General features: G+C 35.0%; 1 protein-coding gene across 25 annotated transcripts in view; it reads left to right on the top strand.

The window, feature by feature from the left end:
* Window positions 1-17887, top strand: part of sgip1a (SH3GL interacting endocytic adaptor 1a) — a 71172-nt gene extending 53285 nt beyond the window's left edge. For 11 of the 25 annotated variants that reach the window (XM_067374585.1, XM_067374598.1, XM_067374587.1 and 8 more), the window contains 10 exons: window positions 11-164; window positions 4158-4217; window positions 6850-6909; window positions 8939-9050; window positions 10180-10335; window positions 12141-12273; window positions 12555-12757; window positions 14852-14916; window positions 15466-15630; window positions 15717-17887. In XM_067374585.1, coding sequence (XP_067230686.1) covers window positions 11-164; window positions 4158-4217; window positions 6850-6909; window positions 8939-9050; window positions 10180-10335; window positions 12141-12273; window positions 12555-12757; window positions 14852-14916; window positions 15466-15630; window positions 15717-15739 — 1131 coding nt within the window. In that variant the 3' untranslated portion in view covers window positions 15740-17887. Of the gene's footprint in view, window positions 1-10; window positions 165-4157; window positions 4218-6849; window positions 6910-8938; window positions 9051-10179; window positions 10336-12140; window positions 12274-12554; window positions 12758-14046; window positions 14257-14851; window positions 14917-15218; window positions 15444-15465; window positions 15631-15716 lie in introns of those variants that run through there. The other 14 variants (XM_067374589.1, XM_067374588.1, XM_067374584.1 and 11 more) reach the window with 14 other exon arrangements.
* The last annotated feature ends 1352 nt before the right edge of the window (window positions 17888-19239 follow it).

The following is a 19239-nucleotide window of genomic DNA, read 5'->3' as shown; positions in this document are numbered from 1 at the left end:
TTCCTATCAGAATCGGCCGTTCAGCCCCCCTGTACACTCGTCAAGTCCCCCTCCTCTGGCTCCGCTGGCCCGTGCAGAGAGCACCTCTTCCATCTCCTCCACCAACTCTCTGAGTGCTGCCACCACGCCCACCGTCGGTAAAGAGCTCTCCGTGTCTGTGTCAGGTGTGACTCCATTTCCCATCATTCTCTCTGCTTTGCCATGCTGCTCTGTCTTTAGGTGTCTGCTCTGGAAATCAGCCATTCTAACAAGAATTCAGTGTAATAGCGGTCTCTGTTTCTTAAGGTGCCATAGTGTTCAGTATTAGGGGTGTGACGAGATCTCATGTTATATTAAAATATGAAGAAGAAGCCGTCTCGCGATATCGCCATGATGGAGCGTGAGGGTGAAATTAACATAGAATATGCCACCGCTACATTTACATTATATTATGGTGCCCACCTCGGCACCACCTCCACTATCGTTTTGCTTTTTCTATAGAAATAAAAACCATTTAATTCAGTTGGATAACAGTCGCTTCAATTATAAACTATTTTGCTCTGCTCATTCAGCTTGAGCTGCACAGTCGCAAACAGTGCAATTTGTTGTGCAACAGAGTCTAAACGTCTGATAAATGTCTTATCTTGAAGAATGCGTGCTCAACAACGCCGCTCCCTATACATGGAGTATGTACGATTGCGAATTTAAAAGTGAAAATAAAACAAGTTCCCTGATGTGCCCAAATTAGGCTACGCGCAATAGCCTTTTTCCCAATATCAAACCTATCTTAGGCTGGGCTGTGTAGTTGTAACCACCTCTTAGCTCTGGTCTCTGTTTTGGTCTCTTTGAATATTGAGAGAGTGCTTTGATTATGGTTGCACTTATTGTTTGCACTTAATAAGACTTTATACTGTTTTTATTTCTATGTTCAATTTGTGGAAAGGAGTTCAATTAGGAGGTCACACACAGCCTCAGTCAGAAGTTGTGGAAGCTCATAATTCATGTACTGTAAGTTCTGAAGAGACTCATGTGAAATCATACAGGAGAGAAGCCAGTCAGTTGAGTTTGTGGCAAAACTTTTACAGTGCTTGTATATTTTTGTATTTCAATGCATATGATAATTCGTTAACGCTTTACAATAAGGTTCATTAGTTAACATTAACTACATTAGTTTACATGAACTAATAATGAACTGCACTTCCACAGCATTTATTAAAGGGGACCTATTATGCAAAATTCACTTTTGCATGGTTTTTGGACATAAATGTGTGTTGACAGTGTCTGTACACAACAACCCTATAATGATAAAAATCCAACCACTCCTTTTTTTTTTTATCCCCATAAATCACAAGCAGTGTCTCAGAACAAGCGTTTGCAGGTTCCTGGCAATGTGACGTCAAATTAGCCACAGGCCCCGCCCACGAATGTTGACAGACACTGCCGATTTAACAATCAAAGCAAGTTCACAGTGAGTTGTACACAGTCCGCCATTGCTGCACTGACGAGAATGTCTCCAAGCTTTTTAGGTGTTCTGTAGCTAGATGGATTAATCCACATAGCTCTCTCAATTTACTCCTGAAATCTGAGCCGCTGAAGACGAGGTGGATTAATTTAGTTTTCAAAGAAAATGCTCCGTCAACTCAACCGAAATTTGTTTATGTCTGCGTGAATCATTTCACACCGGACTGCTTTGTGAACGAATGTCAATACAAAGGGACAATACAAAACAGAGGTTGTGCTAAAAATGTGTTACTCAAGGATAGATCAGTACTGTTTGTGATCCATCTTACAGCCTCCAGAGTGATACTGGATATGGCAGTAATGAAGGTGAGAGCACTTTATTACAGTTCATTGGAGTTGATTCACGGATATAAACTTTACCAGTTTATTAAGCAACATAGGTCTTTATATATTTGGTCTTTTTATATATCGATATAAGTGTTTCTGTGTACTTCGCTATGTATGTTGATGATAATGCGCGGGGGAGAGAGAGAGTTTATGGATAATATTTTAATGCACACTTGAACTGTGTTTTATAAAGCTCTTATAAAACAGATGCTTCATATTTTGTGTGAAGTACAATAAATGTTATAAAACTCATCAGTAAACAGGCTTGTACTAATATAGTGGATAAAAACAAGACAACAATATAACTTATAACCATAACTAAACTAAACTATACCTGTTCTATCTCCATGCAGCATATATTCGCAGTTTCTGACATTATAGTGCGTCCTGACTGACTCCTGACAACGAGCTCTTGAAGCTCCACCCTCTTAGGTAGAGCACAGCAGCTCATTTGCATTTAAAGGGCACTCACTGAAACGTTTTTGCTCACCCCCAAAAAAAGGGCAATTTTAACATGCTATACAAAATTATCTATTCGGTAATTTGAGCTAAAACTTCACATACACACTCTGGGGACATCAGAGATTTATTTTACATCTTGTAAAAGGGGGCATAATAGGTCCCCTTTAATCTTTGTTAATGTTAATTTCATCATTTACTAATACATTATTAAAATCAAGAGTTGTATATTTTTAACATTAGTTAATGCACTGTGAAGTAACGAATAAACTATAAACAGCTGTATTTTTTAACTAACGTTAACAAAGATTAACAAATACAGTAACAAATGTATTGCTCATGGTTAGTTCATGTTAGTTATTACATTAACTAATGTTAACAAATGAACCTTACTGTAAAGTGTTACTGATAATTCATACTCAGAAAGTAGAACTGAAATGACACATATTACAAGATAGTTAAAACATTTCAAAATGCACCTGCACGCTATTTTTCCTGTCATGCTATTTTTTTGTCATTGAGGATTTCTTAAAAATACTGTGCAAAATTCTTGTCTCGCCATGTTCTAATGAACCCAATCTCGTGCCTCTTCTCGTCTCATCGTGTGAGCTAAATGTCTTGTCACACCCCTACTCAGTATTCAGCACCATTTTGGATTCACTATATTAATATTTTCACAACTTTGCTTTATTTTGGACTGAAACAGTATGATGATGATACTGTTTAGTTTAAAAAAAACTGAAGTAAAATCTCCAGCATTCTGCTGTCATGTATTAGATAACTGGAAATGATGGTGAAAGATTCATTGCTTTGCTAAAAATATACTTATCATATACTATATAATAGCTTGTGCATCAATTTGTCTTATGCATGTTTAAGTGGAAATATTGTTAGGATTAATTGGATATTGCATAGAGATACATTTTATAATCCCTAAAATTCTTAATCTGTATGTATCTTTACATTTGTAGAAAAGAAACAAAGGCCTGAAAAGGTGGTATGTTTTACGATTGAGAAAAAAAATACTTTAACAGATACATCGTTGCTGGACTTTTCGAAATGCCATGTATGGCATCTGCTGTATCAGTCTGAATGCTTTTATTGGAAGCTTTCATTGATGCTAGGTACGGCTGCAACGATTAATCGCGATTAATCCTTTGCAATATAAAAGTCTGTGTTTACGTAATATATATGTGTGTGTTCTGTGTATAATAATTATGTATATATAAATACACACACATTCATGTATATATTTAAGAAAAATGTTACATTTATATATAAATATTAATGTTTATATGTAATATAAAATATATATAAATATATATATTTATAATAAATGCATATATTTATAAACTTTTACCTGTATGTGTGTGTTTTTATATATACATCATTATTATACAAAGAACACACACATATATATTACGTAAACACAGACTTTTATTTTGCAAATGATTAATCACGATTAATCGTTGATTCCCTAGGCAGGTCAAGTTTTTTGTTCCATATTTTCAGTAGCAGCATTTCCTGAGAATTCCAAACAGTTTTGTCTTGTGAATCAAGAGTTTCTGAATCTAGAGCTTTTGATGGATGTACGTCTATCTGTTGCTTGTGCTATTCCATCTTTTTGGGGATTTATCATTCTTTTGGATTTTTTTTCCATTCCATTCATTTTTCTTCAGTTACAGTATCATCTTTTTAGCATTTTAAAGATGTGTCGTGCATCCATTGTGATGTCTGAGTTTAATGACTGTGACTTTTTTGGTTTTCTTTGCAATTATTTGTCATTTAATTTGAATTACTTTTATTTTTTGTTTGTGTTTTGTCGTCTTTCTTGTCCTGTCTTTTGGGCTGACGTAATTGTCTGATGTCAGAAGATGACGTTTTTGTAGACAAACTTCCCAACTTTGAGAGACGGACAGACGTTCCAGCAGGTATGAAACCCTCCTGATTTAATGGATGGGATGGAGACTACTGATTCAACAATGTAACAAATGGTTACATTACCCATAGAGTCAGTTGTCAGAGCATAGCTCATTCATGGTGATCTTTTTGTCACCAGTGCATATACAATAGGTTGTAAATAACCCACAATATTCCTTTAATTCAGTCTGTTTGGCATTTTAGCACTTATTTTAAAAGGTGTTTTTTTTTTTTACTCTACTTTTCTCATGTTGGTTATACTCAAACACTATCTGCCACAGAATTTACTTTTACATCCATTTCTGATTCTTTCTATCATATTTTGCTCTTCATATATCCATGAAAAATGACGTGTCTGTTTAGATCACCATGCATGTTTGAGACTTGTCCTCCCGTATCACATGCGCAACACCCCACATCTTACATCCGCACTGACATCAAGAACCAGGAACAGATGAATCTTTTAGTCCCTGAAAAGCATCTGTCTGGCTGTAGACTCTTCAGAAAACTCAAAGAGCACCACCATCCTGCTTGAACAGATGAGACACACACACATCCTCTCAGTGTTTGAAGTGCGGCCTGGAATTTGGCCCAAGTGGCAGCAGTGCTGATCAGTATGCCTGCCGCCACATAAGTTTGAGTGGAGAGCTCTCAGATGTTGCATTTCTAACATCATCATGTTACAAAGGTTGAGCTTTACTGCCATATAAATGTAGTCCTCACAGGTAAAAAATTCACATCTTTAAATTTTATCTTCAGCATCCTATGCTGCATTTAATTCAAATTCCGATATTCCGACTTGATATCTCTTATCATAAAGTGCCTGATGCTCCGAGGATGACATATAAGGCAAACAAAATGACAAGACTACTTTTATCTTCGCAATTATTTGATTGAAGACTCTATTCAATGCAATTCAATTACTGGGTTTTACTTGGTTTTATCTCTCTCCAAATTTCCTAACAGGTTTTTAATCCTATAATGTAAGAACTTTGACTCACTGATTCATTTTATTTGCTTAAAAGTAGATGTTAATCATTAACTGTGTACATCTCCCTGGGTTGCAATATGTGAAAATATAGTTTTCTGCACAAGTTTCAGTTGGCCTTCTATTATGCTATTCCAGGTAGGACATTCTGAGATAAAGGGGATTGGACCCACACTGCGGGCACCCAATCCATCCCGGCCCATATGCACGTGCACACCCTGCATACCCAGATGCTACTCTACTGATTAAAACATCAATTTAACAGTTCAAGATAACACATTGAAATGCTCAGCATTATTGTACAATTCACATCTTCTCATTGCGTATGTGATCTTCACTTCATTCATAGTCCTGGTCCTGGTTTTGTCTAAAGTTGTATTACCACTCTCCAGCACAGTAGAAGAAGCCCTCATTTGCTTTTCCTTCTTGTCACCCATTACTGCCCCCTGTTGCCCATGATCCCTACTGCAGCAACCTCTTCCAATTTACATATCAGATATGAAGAAATATTCATATGTGCGGTTAACAAAACGCAAACTGTAGCTTGTTAGGTTCATGTTGTACAGATGTAACCAAAAGCCCTTCTTACATACCTATTTTAAAAGAAATAGTTTACCCAAAAGTAATGTTCTAAACCCCTTTGCAATTATTTCTTCCATAGAACAAAAGTACACACTGAAATGACAAAAAACTATATTAAAGCACCATAACTGTATGTTGATATAAGTTTGTGTGAGGAACAGACTGAAATGTATGCCACTATTTGCTGATAATCTTCCTCTCCAGTTAGAGTCAAATCAGTGAAGAACAATTTATTCACGAATAACAAAGCAAAGCTATTGCATGGCTTCAGAACACTTGGAATATAGTGCAGAAGTCATACAGACTACTGCTATGGTACTTTGTCAAGTTGCTTCGGATACCAGCATCTGCTTAATGAATAAATGTAAATGAAATGGTGCTTTTTAGAGGAAAAAAAAATGACAGTATGCAGGTTTAAAATGTCAAAAGATTGAGTGAATATGGCAGAACATTTCATTTTTGGATGATCATTCCTTCAAAAGTTTAAGAATAAGCTGTTTAACATTATCCTTGAATTTAGAGGCTTTAATTTCTAAGCAGCTCAAATCATCTCCAGCTTTCACCTGTCCTGATATTATATGTAAATGAATCAGAATGTTAGAGTATTTGATAGAATATAATTTTGTACTCTCTGAATCTCCCAGCTCTCAAAATAGTCACTTCTCAGCTGTCGAACAGGCCAACAAATAGTGACAACATAATAGACACTGGACATTAAAATCAAAGTTTGCACATGCATCATTATAAATAACAACCATAAATCTGAATCGAATAGCAGATGTATGTCACCTTATTTTCATACTTGCTGCAGATAAAATGACTTATAATTACACAAAGATCGAATTAGGTTGACTATTTTTATTGTTTGCCCTTTTGTGAATGTTTCACACATCATAGTCATCCCCATCTAAAGTGAACTGTGACCATCTTTGACCTTTGACCCCTGGCCCCCATCACTGTGCCGTATGATGGACCTGTGTGTGACTCACGCTACTGTCCTTCTCTCCCCCTTCTCCTTCCCTGCCTCTCCTCACTCCCCCCCCATCCTTATACCTCCTCCCCCTCCAACACAGAGACAGACCAGCCCTCCCTCGTGTGGTTTGACAGAGGCAAGTTTTATTTAACCTTTGAAGGTAAGTTGGGGTTTATATCTAAGGACGTAGCGCGTGCACACTCAAGTCTCATCTGACTCCCCCTTTTCTCACGCAATCGTTCCTTCATCAAATCATTGTCATTTGCTTGACATCTGCTTTGCACTGTATATCTGCTTTGCCATTTAACTGTTCATCTTACAGTCATTGGCAGCTTTCCTTTTCTTTCACAACCATCATATTTTCACCTGCGTCACTAATATGTCTTCTGGTTCTTGTGGTTCATCTGCTTTGATCTTTTCGACTTTGGTCTTGGATCATAACACAGTGTTTCAGCTTCAGGTGCATGCCATTGAAGCTGAGTGCTATCTGTTTCAGCTTCCTTTCTTTTTCTCTTCCATTCTTTTCTCTTTTTACTTATTCTTGGTTGATCTTATAAATCCAAATTAATAGACTTGCATTAAAATTCAAGCATTCAAAAAAAAAAAAAAAACTAGAAACAGTTTCACATACTGTAGAAAAGCATAAATTGTACTAAACTGTTTAAAAAGAAATACTGAAGAACTAGATGATTTTAATGATGTTCAGCTTGTGATTGTGATTCATTGTTTACCACAATTAAAATCACTGTAAACATACTGTGGTTCAGTAATATTTTGGCACTTTTGAACACTTAAACCACGCTAAGAAAATGTCTCAGATGTCTGAAAAAATGTCTACAGTACCTTTTCTAATATCATTTTTAGCAGATCAAACTAACTTTTTGACATGGTTTGGTATTTTGTTTTATAATGCAAAAACTGATTTTTAAATGTGATATAAGTGTCCTTACACTCTAAAAAGACGTTGGGTTAAATTTTTTTATTAAATTTTTAATTTAAACTACACTAATATGGACAAAAACAGGTTGGTTTTAATTCATTTAAAAATGTTATTAAAAAAATTAACCCAATGGCTGGGTTTGTCCATTTTTGACCCAAATTTGGGTTGAAACAACCCAGCACTTTTTAGAGTGTGCATTAAGGATTGTTTTTCCATTTACTGAAACGTCACAACAATAATTAAACAATACATTAAATAATACAGATGTGTAGTCAAACCAAAATGTATTCAGACACCTTGAACATTTAATTCATTAATACAGTTTTTTCAAAACAAAAAAACTGGGGTCTGTAAAAAAAAAAAAAAATATGACAAGATCTCAGAGTTAAACTGTGTCAGGAAAAAAAAAAATCTTTATTATGTCATATAACACTTAAGCAAAACATGGTCAGGTCAAAGTGTCTGAATAATTGTATTAATTTTACTGGTAGTCCACTGTATGAGGAATTTCGGGGTATAATATGTCACAGTTTACTTCATTTTGCTATCCTCACTTACATAAATGAACTATAGTGTCCTGCACCCACTAGTAAAAATATACCAAAAATATCAAAAACGTCTGAATAATTTTTGGTTTGACTGTACTTCATGGTTTTAATGCTTCAATTGCCAGTCTTTGCTGCTGACTTTCAATGATATAATTTAACAATATAAACAACCAAATGACTATGCTTTAGTAAATTACATTAATTTAGTTAAATGTTACATCTGTATTTATAACAGGCATAAATTTTCTTGCCTTTCGCTTATTTGTTTCGCTTTTGGTGTGAAGGGACCACTCATCAGATTAGTTTTGCTTTTCCGCATTGCGTTTGATATGCCCAAAGTGAACCATCTGTCCTTTGAGAATGTGTTTGGTAAATCCGGTAATCTTGATTGGCCTATTCAGCATTAAAAATAAGCTTAGAACAAGAAAATAAACTTGTACACTTTTACTGACAAGTCCTAACAATGTGGTCAAGACAAATAAGCAGTTCATCTGGAGAAGGCATTGTGCTAGATTTTAGGTCTGGGTTCAAGCGCCTTGCTAAAAGTCTGTCTATTTGTTTGTATTTCCATTTCTCTCATTCTTTGTCACCCATGTATTTGCCTCTGTGTTGTATCTCAGTGACTGATCGAAATTGTGTTTTTGCCTGTAAACACATTCTGACTCAGAGTCTGTGGTGTGTGCGTGTTTTTGTTCTCTCAGGCTGTTCTCGAGGGCCCAGTCCACTCACCATGGGGGCCCAGGACACACTGCCTGTGGCTGCAGCTTTCACAGAGACAGTCAGTGCCTACTTCAAAGGAGCTGACCCCAATAAGTATGACACAATGTCTCAAAACCAGATTCACATCTAGCTCTGTAGTTCTACTTTGTGCTCTAAAATCAACAATCAGCTTGTGATTGTGATTCATTGTTTACCACAATTAAAATCACTGTGTAAACATACTGTGGTTTAGTAATATTTAGACACACTTAAGCCACACTAAAAATTTGTCTCAGATGTCTGAACAAAATGTCAAACCATGTTGCGTCTGCTAAAAATTCTACAGTACCCTTTCTAATGCAATTTTTAGCAGATCAAACAAACTTTTTGACATGGTTTGGTATTTTGTTTTATAATGCAAAGACAGATTTTTAAATGTGATATAAGTGTCCTTACACTCTAAAAAATGCTGGGTTGTTTCAATTTCACTGGATTGTTTTCTATTTATTGAAACGTCAAAACAATAATTAAACAATACATGAAATAATACAGATGTACAGTAGTTCTACTTTGTTCTTTATGAAAAAAGAACAATTATTATCCTTTTTTTATTCATTGAGAGATGCACACCTAGAACATTTTTTGTAAGGGACATTATTAAATGAAATAAACATACAGCTGGCCTTTTGATATTTTGTTTTTGTCTAGCAGTCTTAGGCTGTGTTTGAAATCGCCTCCTATACCATTAAATAGGGCACTATTTGAGGGAAACAGCCATTTGTAGTGGTGTCCGAAACCATATTAGACAGTATCGAGTGCACTCATATATACCTTAAACAAAAAACTATATTAAGTTTTAATACTTTAACCCTAGCAAAAGTTAAGTCAGTTAAATATTTCATTATCCTTCCCCACATTTAAATATATAAGTTAAATTATGACTTGTACATTGATTATAATAACTTTAATGGCTTTTTGCGATGTAAGCATCGTAACAAATGTGACGTGGCCACGGCTGTTTTGGACACAGCCTTAATTTGAAAGCACATTTAAGTTTTGGAACCGTATTTAACTGTCATCTCTCTCCCTCACTCGATTAATCTCTTCTGTTTATACTTCAGTTTTTCTTTCTTATTCACTTTATTACAGTATATAAAATGTCTTATTGATCGCTCTGTTTCTAACACTGTTTCACACACCAGACCTGCACTTATGTATGTGTTTAATAATGTCGCTCTCTAAGGTGTGTGGTGAAGATCACCGGAGAGATGGTGTTGTCCTTCCCAGCAGGCATCACACGGCATTTTGCAAATAACCCCTCGCCCGCTGTGCTAACCTTCAGCATAACCAACTACAGTCGTCTGGAACACGTCCTTCCTAACCCACAGTTACTGTGCTGGTAATAACATTGATCTAACACCACCTACAACAGAACCTTCACAGACCTTAAACCCCATCATATGGATTGATTAGTGATAATTACACATTTCCTTATTAGTCACACAAATTTAGCATCAGCCATGAAATTTATCATGAATTATTGCTTATAGACTTTCATAATTGATAATGGAAAGAGAGTTTGTAATACTTCAGTATAGTTTAGCGCATTTTCTCAGGGTGAGATCTCACTTCAGAATCATTGCTGCACTGCCTACAGTCAGCTGAGGGTGACTCACAACACTATGACTAATCTCATGTGATTCAACACTTTTGGAGGGTAATATATCATTCTCTGTTTTCTGTGGGATGTGATCATTTAAGCATTCTTTTACACTGCCCCTCAAATGTCTGGGGTCTGTAAGATTGAATGTTTTTTGAAGGAAGTCTCTTTTGCTGCATTTATTTGATCGAAAGTACAGTAAAAACTCTAATATTCTGAAATATTATTACTTTTTAAAATAACTGTTTTCTATTTTAACATATTTTAAAATGTAATTTATTCCTGTGATGGCAAAGCTGCATTTTCAGCAGTCATTAGCGTCACATGATCCTTCAGAAATCATTCTAATATGCTGAATTGGTGCTCAAGAAACATTTCAGATGCATTTTATTTAAAGGTGATGTTGTTAAATTGTAATTACACAAACAAGTACTGAATAATATTAAAGGGTTAGTTCACCCAAAAATTAAAATTCTATCATTAATTACTCGCCTTCATGTCGTTCGACACAATTAAGATATTTTTCATAAAATCCGGTACCCCAGTGAGGCCTGCATTGTCAGAAAGACAATTAACACTTTCAATGCCCAGAAAGGTACTAAAGACATATTTAAAACAGTTCTAAAATACTTTTTGTGTGCCAAAAAAACAAAATAAAGACTTTATTCAACAATATCTAGTGATGGGCGATTTAAAAACACTGCTTCATGAAGCTTCAAAGCTTTACGAATCTTTTGTTTCGAATCAGTGGTTCGGAGTGTGTATCAAACTGAAAATTCACGTGAACCGTGGAAATTTCGAAACACTTATGAAGTAACGAAGCCTCATTTACTGAAATCACATGACTTTGGCAGTTTGATACATGCTCCGAATCACTGATTTGAAACAAAAGATTCGTAAAACTTTGAAGCTTCATGAAGCAGTGTTTTGAAATCGCCCATCACTAGATATTGTTGAATAAAGTCGTTATTTTATTTTTTATTTTTTTTGGTGCACAAAATGTATTCTCGTCACTTTATTACATTAAGGTTGAACCACTGTGGTCACATGATCTGTTTTAAATACATCTTTAGTAGCTTTCTGGGCATTGAAAGGGTTAATTGTCTTGCTGGCGATGCAGGCCTCACTGAGCCATTGGATTTTATCAAAAATATCTTAATTTGTGTTCCAAAGATGAACAAAGGTCTTACGGGTGTGGAACAACATGAGGGTGAGTAATTAATGACAGAATTTTCATTTTTGGGTGAACTAACCCTTTAATAAACTACATGTACTGACTATGGGGTTAAGGTTAGGGTTTGGTTTAGGGTTAGTTGCTTGTAATTATGCAAAATTTACTGTTATTACTACAGTAAGTACATCTTACATGTAACTGTCACCTTAAAATATAATGTAAAATTAAATATACAATTTTAAAAAAAGAACATGCCCCAAAACTTTTGAATGGTAATATACATGTTGATGCAGTAAGAAAAGATCATGGCCATTTGTTTATTTTAGCAGAGTATGATATGAGATTGAATGTACTTTCAAATTTCCTACAGTGACACCACACAGCCAAATCCAAACTCAAAGGAGTTCTGGGTGAATATGCCAAACCTGATGACCCATTTAAAGAAGGTGGCGGAGCAGAAACCACAGGCAACTTACTACAATGTAGACATGTTGAAATATCAGGTGAGAAGAACCTCATATCAGCACTGACCACAGAGACCAATATATTCCATTTTAAAAAATCTACAACTTGCATTTGCCCTATAACTTACATAAACCGTCGTCAATTGGTTTTGCTTTGGAACCCATATTTTACTTCTGACATCAAGTACAGTACATCAAGTATCAAATGTCCTTGAAAACAAACTAAACGTACAAAATCAGTATTTACCTTTATATTTTTATTGTTTTTGTGATATTTGAGGATGAGGCCATCTAACACTTAATTTCCCTATGTACATCAGGTGTTACCGAGAGGTCTACAGTCCACTCCTCTGAATCTAGCAGTGAGCTGGAAGTGTGAACCCACCAGTACCGATCTGAGGATAGACTACAAATACAACGGTGGGGCCATGACCACTCCTGTCGCCCTCAACAATGTTCAGTTCCTCATCCCTGTGGACGGAGGCGTCAGCAAACTGCAGGCCGTGCTTCCCCCAGCTGCCTGGTGAGGGATTCTTCTATTAAATAAATTCTAGTCTTCAAAATTCAAAGTGTCATTGTGAAAATGAGGCATTATGATGGACCCTTTTCACAGACTGTGATGACGCGTTTCCACATTTATCAACATCACAAATCTAGTAAAGTTTTAGTTTAGTTTGGGAACACATATTCACTATTAACTACGACTTTTCCCTCAATAAACTCCTAATTTACTGCTTATTAATAGTTAGTAAGGTATAGGGATTGGGTAGAATTAAGAATGTAGAATATGGTCGTGTAGAATAAGGCATTAAAGGGTTAGTTCACCCAAAAATAAAAATTCTGTCATTTATTATTCACCTGTTTCCGTTGACACCAGTTGTGTCGTTCCACATCCGCAAGACCTTCGTTCATCTTCGGAACACAAATTAAGATCTTTTTGATGAAATCTGAGCAGTTTCTGTCCCTCCTTAGAGATCTAATGCAACTACCACTCCAAGGTCCAGAAAAGTAGGAAAAAGACATCATTAAAATACTCCATGTGATTCCAATCTCAGTTTTATGAAGCAACGTGAGTTAGTGTTTAGTGTTTCAGTACCTAGTCGGTACTGAAATTTTAAAAACGTGATGCTTTGAGTGCTGTTGAGTGGATTCGTAAACATCTCTGATTGGCCGTTGTTTTCACAGCTCATCGGATATGTCTGTGATAGGCTTCAATGATCAACGCTGTAAAAACGTTGTAAATAGTCATCAGTTAATCTCTTCACTAAGCGCTTACACAGATACACACGGGAGCCTTTGAAAGCAGGCGTCTATCACGGATCGGTCCACTGTTAGACGCCTGCTTTCAATCACTCACACTCCCACTCCCACTTTCAAAACGCTTTCAAATTCAAACACTTCCGTGTGCTTTCAAACGCTCCCACGCGTTGATCATTGTAGCCAATCACAGGCATATCCGATGAGCGCGTCAACACAATGGCCAATCAGAGATGTTTATGAATCCGCTCAACAGTGCTCAAAGCGTCACGTTTTTAAAATTTCAGTACAGATCGGTACCGAAGTCGGTACTTTTGACAACACTAACGTGAGTGATTTGTTTGTGCAAAAAAACATAAATTACCCTTTTACTTAAAAAAAATATTGATTGATACTTACAAAATATTATTATCCGAAGCGTGTTCACGCAACAGTGCCGGCTCTAATGTGAACACAAAACGCATGCACCGTGATGCTCTCCTGAATGTGTATTGCAGATCAATATTTTTGTGAAATAAAGTGGTAAATTGTTTTTGTTTTTTTTTGCACAAACAGAGCACTCATTTCGTTTCATAAAATTGAGTTTAAGCCACTGGAGTCACATGAAGTACTTTTAAGGATGTCTTTTTCCTTACCTTTCTGGACCTTGGAGTTGCGTTGCGTTTGATCTCTATGGAGAGACAGAAACCTCTCTGACTTCATCAAAAAGATCTCAATTTGTTCCAAAGATGAACAAAGGTATTATGGATGTGGAACGACACACGGGTGAGTAATAAATGACAGAATTTTCATTTTTGAGTGAACTAACACTTTAATATGTACTTAATAAGTACTAATAAACAGCCAATATTCTAGTAATATGCAAGCTAATAAGCAACTAAAAGACCCTAAAATAAAGTGTTATCAAGTTGTTCATATTTTCATTTTTAAAAAATATAATACACAGTTATATAAAGTTATACTTTGTGTTATGTTACATTGGCAGTAAATTATAAAAGACAAATTAATGTTTTTTTTTTTTTTTTTCTAATACAACAGCTGAGGGAGTAATGGCAAATTTGACATCGTTCACTCTTCCGTCTGCTGTAATCAATCTCTTGATAGATCTTCCCTCTTTTGGAAAGTTGCAGAAATGCTATCACAGATTTTTAATTTGCTATTGGAGAAAATGGAATACAAAAATGATATTTGCTGTCATCTACAGTACCTGCTATGATGACTTCCACTTCTTGAAAAATTATATAACTTTTGAAAAATCATACTGTGAATGAATGGTACTAGATGAGATGGAGATACAGTTTGACAATTTCCTTAATTTTCTTTATTTTTAATATAATCATTTTTATTGGTATCTTTATAGGAATGCAGAACAGCAGAGAATCTTATGGAAGATTCCTGATATTTCGCAGAAGTCTGAGAATGGAGGTGAGAATCATGATTCAATTTTGTCTGTATATACACTAATGTTCAAACATTTGTGGTCGGTAAGATTATTCTTATCATTATCCCTTATTCTTATGAAGGCTTTATTTATTTGATGTAAAATGTAAATGTAATTTATTTCTGTGAAAGCAAAGCTGAATTTTCCAAATCATTGCTCCAGTCTTCAGTGTCACATGATCCTTTAGAAATGATTCTAATATGCTGATTTGGTGCTCAAGAATAATTTCATCCTATTATCAATGCTGCTTAATATTTTTGTGGAAACTGTGATATTTTTTTTTCAGGATTCTTTGATGAATAGAAAGGTAAAAAAAAACAAACAAACATTTATTTGAAACTGAATCATTTAGTAACCTTATAAAAGATTACTGTCACTTTTGATCAATTTAATGCATCCTTGCTGAATAAAAGTATTCATTTCTTTTTTTCTTACTGGCCTCAAACCTTTGAACTATAGTGTATATATCAGTGTATATACACTAACTATGATAAATAATAATAAGTTGACTATTTCTTTTCTCATATCTTCAGGTGTAGGATCTCTGCTGGCCCGTTTCCAGCTAACAGAGGGTCCCAGTAAACCCGCCCCGGTGGCAGTGCAGTTCACCAGTGAGGGCAGCACTCTGTCAGGCTGTGACATTGAACTGGTTGGCCTTGGATATCGTTTTTCCCTTATCAAGAAGAGGTTCGCAGCAGGTGAGTTATGCGAGTGACAACGGCCTAGAAGAGAGCCAGAGTTCGCACGCATTCATTTAAAATGTACGTTTGTGTTTTTACCACAGGAAAATACATGGCAGACAACTAAACAGCATCTTTGATCCATGCAAGTCTGCATATTTTGGACCAATTCTGAATATTTAAACACAGGACAGATCACAAGCCTGACCCCTACCTGACCTTATGGATAAACCTTTGTAGATGTACAATACAGGTGGACCTCACACACTCCAGCAGTATTATATGAGTTGCATTGTAAAATGTGGACCGTTTTAGAGTGTACTTATATGTGTGAACTGTATTCACTTTGCAACATCTTTAAATGACCTGGGTTTGTTCGTAAGGTTTAGCCTCTATTTCTGTCCGACGTGTTATTGGCTGTGCCTACCTGAACCTGAATTTTCTGTATCCTTCTCTAAAAGAGATACTGAACATGTAATGTTTTTATTACTCTATGCATTCAGTTTGTCAAAAAGTATCACATTTTCGAACAAGGTAGCAAATTAGTGCGGTAAACAACTGATTGTCTAAAAGAGGAATGAGCCTCTGCCACAAGATGGCGCTATACCGTTGCATGTAGTAAGAGGTCTGCACCAGATTTTGGTATCGCTCAAGCTTACTTAGTCATGAAAACGTATTCAGGAATATCTCTTTTTAATTTACTCAGTGCAGTCAGGTTCATTAATTGGAAAACAATCGTTTTTTTGGGTTTTTTTGAAACTCTTTGTAGGAATTTATAAACCGCCTCAGCTTTAAAACTCTCCTGCTTGCAATAGACACACACAAACGTGATTTTCCTCAACAGAAAAGTCCTTTTAAATTGGTAATATATATCTTGAAGGCCGTTTGGTGTTTTCTTGTATTGTTAAATAGCCTTTCTGTTATTCCCAAGGGAACAGTGTTAGACATCAGAGTACATGACATCACTCTATTTTTATTTATTCTTGATTTGTTGTATAAAAAAAAAAGAAACAAGTTACACTGTATATGAATAGACTTTGAATGGTATCATAATTTAGGATCCTTGAAGTTTTTGTTATCTGTGTAGTTGGGTAAGCTGTGTACAGTATAATGCTAAGGTATAATTTTTAAATTTATTTCAGATATAAGTTTTTTAACTCAAGTGCAACAGAAAATTTACGCTATATATATGGGTCGGGTGACATGTAAAAGAGAAAAGGAAACAGGATACTGTATCTACCTAGATGCGTCATGCTTAATGTTATTACAGTGTTATGTATAGCAGCACTATTAGTTCAACAATGGATTGTCAGCTTTTGGACATCGTAAATTCTTTTCTCATTCGCGCAGATGTGTTTGTATCCAGCCTCTCCCCTCAGTATCCTGAGCATGAGTCCCTGCGCTTGAGAACCTCTTTATTTTGCAAATGGTAACGGTCTCTGTGAGATGACAAGGTTCTTGAGTGGTTAAATGACCAAATCGTTTTTGTTTTGTTTTTTTCTTTTCGTTTGTATGTGGATCTCCAGAATTGTCCTTTAAGAGAAAATAAGCTGCATATTTTTTAAATGTTTAAACCTATGAAAAAGTGAAAAATATTGTTTCTTGTGGAAAAAAAAAAATGAAAAGGACAAAAAAACACTGTGTTACTGTTTAAATTCCCAGATGTTCTGATGTTCACTGTCAGGAACAAACATGTTGGTTACATCTTTGAGTGTCTGATGTAGACGTTGTGATGGTTTGGAGATGATTACTGGTGCTTTGTGATTCATAGGATTCCATCCACATTTAACGTTAAGGATGAGCGGAGCGTCGCCGTCCGTTAACACTGCATTGCATATTTTATGAGCACTGTAACTAAAGGGTTTTTTTTATTGCACTGAGTTTAATCGAAGAACAACTAGGAGTCTCTCAGCTGAAAGAAAAAAAAAAAACCTATGAATTAAATTCTGTGTAGTGCTTAATCAGTATGTCTACATGGTCCAAAGTGAAACGTCTCTCAGATGCGCAAAAGAAGTGAGAAAACTCATGTCAGTTTGTTGTAAGTGGAGCTGTGTGTGAAAGTTGAATTGCATTAGAGTGTGTGTGTGTGTGTGTGTGTGTGTGTGTGTGTGTGTGTGTGTGTGTGTGTGTACGCACGCTGACTGGTAACTGTAAATCATCTCTTCCCAGCAACATGTGCAAGCTGTGTTTGTACAAAAAATGTTAACAAAGATCTGAGATTACTTTGCTCTTTCCAAAACAATAAAACATATAAGCCTGATACGTTGATGTATTGTATTATGTTATATATGCAGTGGATGTGTGTAACTAAAAAAAAAAAAAAATATATATATATATATATATATATATATATATATATATAGTACAGTCCCACTAAGATTTTTAATGTTTTTAAAAGAATTTTCGTCTGCTCACCAAGGCTACATTTATTTAATTAAAAATACAGTGAAAAAACAGTAATATTGTGAAATATTATTACAATTTAAAATAACTGTGTACTATTTAAATATATTTGACAAAGTCATTTATTCCTGTGATACAAAGCTGAATTTTCAGCATCGTTACTCCAGTCTTCAGTGTCACATGATCCTTCAGAAATCATTCTAATATGCTGATTTGCTGCTCAATAAACATTTATGATTATTTTCAATGTTGAAAACAGTTGTGTACTTTTTTTTTCAGGATTCCTTGATAAATAGAAAGTTCAAAAGAACAGCATTTATCTGAAATACAAAGCTTCTGTAGCATTATACACTAGCGTTCAAAAGTTTGGGGTCAGTAAGAATTTCTATTTTTATTTTTTTGAAAAGAAATTAAAGAAATGAATACTTTTATTCAGCAAGGATGCATTAAATCAATCAAAAGTGGCAGTAAAGACATTTATAATGTTACAAAAGATTAGATTTCAGATAAACACTGTTCTTTTGAACTTTCTATTTATCAAATAATCCTGAAAAAAAATATTGTGCACAAATATTTTGTACAATTGTACACATTAAATGTTTCTTGAGCAGCAGATCAGCATATTAGAATGATTTCTGAAGGATCATGTGACACTGAAGACTGGAGTAATGATGCTAAAAATTCAGTTTTGCATCACAGGAATAAATGATTTTGTGAAATATATTCAAATAGAAAACAGTTATTTTAAATTGTAATAATATTTCACAATATTACTGTTTTTACTTTATTTTTAATTAAATAACTTCTTTTAAAAACATTAAAAATCTTAGTGGTTCCAAACTTTTGGACTGTACTGTGTATATATATATATATATATATATATATATATATATATATATATATATATATATATATATATATATATATATATATATATATATACACTGCCCTCCAAAAGTTTGGAAACACCCCTGGCAAAGTGTGGTTTAGGACAATATCAGCATAAATTCTTATTTTCAATTTTCATTTTGATTACATAATAATGGCAATATATACATGTCAAAGTCAGACATGCCCCTTTGACAGCTGTGATGCCTGGTTATTGGTTTAAACTTGGCCCAGGTTTGTAAAACATTTTTGGGTCAGCACACCTTAATAGCTTCAACAATTGATTGCCAATTAAGTTTAGAGTACAATGAACCAATCAGAACCCAGTTTAGGTCA

The sequence above is a fragment of the Chanodichthys erythropterus genome, chromosome 21 (assembly GCF_024489055.1).
Source record: "Chanodichthys erythropterus isolate Z2021 chromosome 21, ASM2448905v1, whole genome shotgun sequence".
Classification (NCBI taxonomy): Eukaryota; Metazoa; Chordata; class Actinopteri; order Cypriniformes; family Xenocyprididae; genus Chanodichthys; species Chanodichthys erythropterus.
The sequence above is the reverse complement of the archived record's forward strand: the minus strand, read 5'-3'. Positions and strand labels throughout refer to the sequence as shown.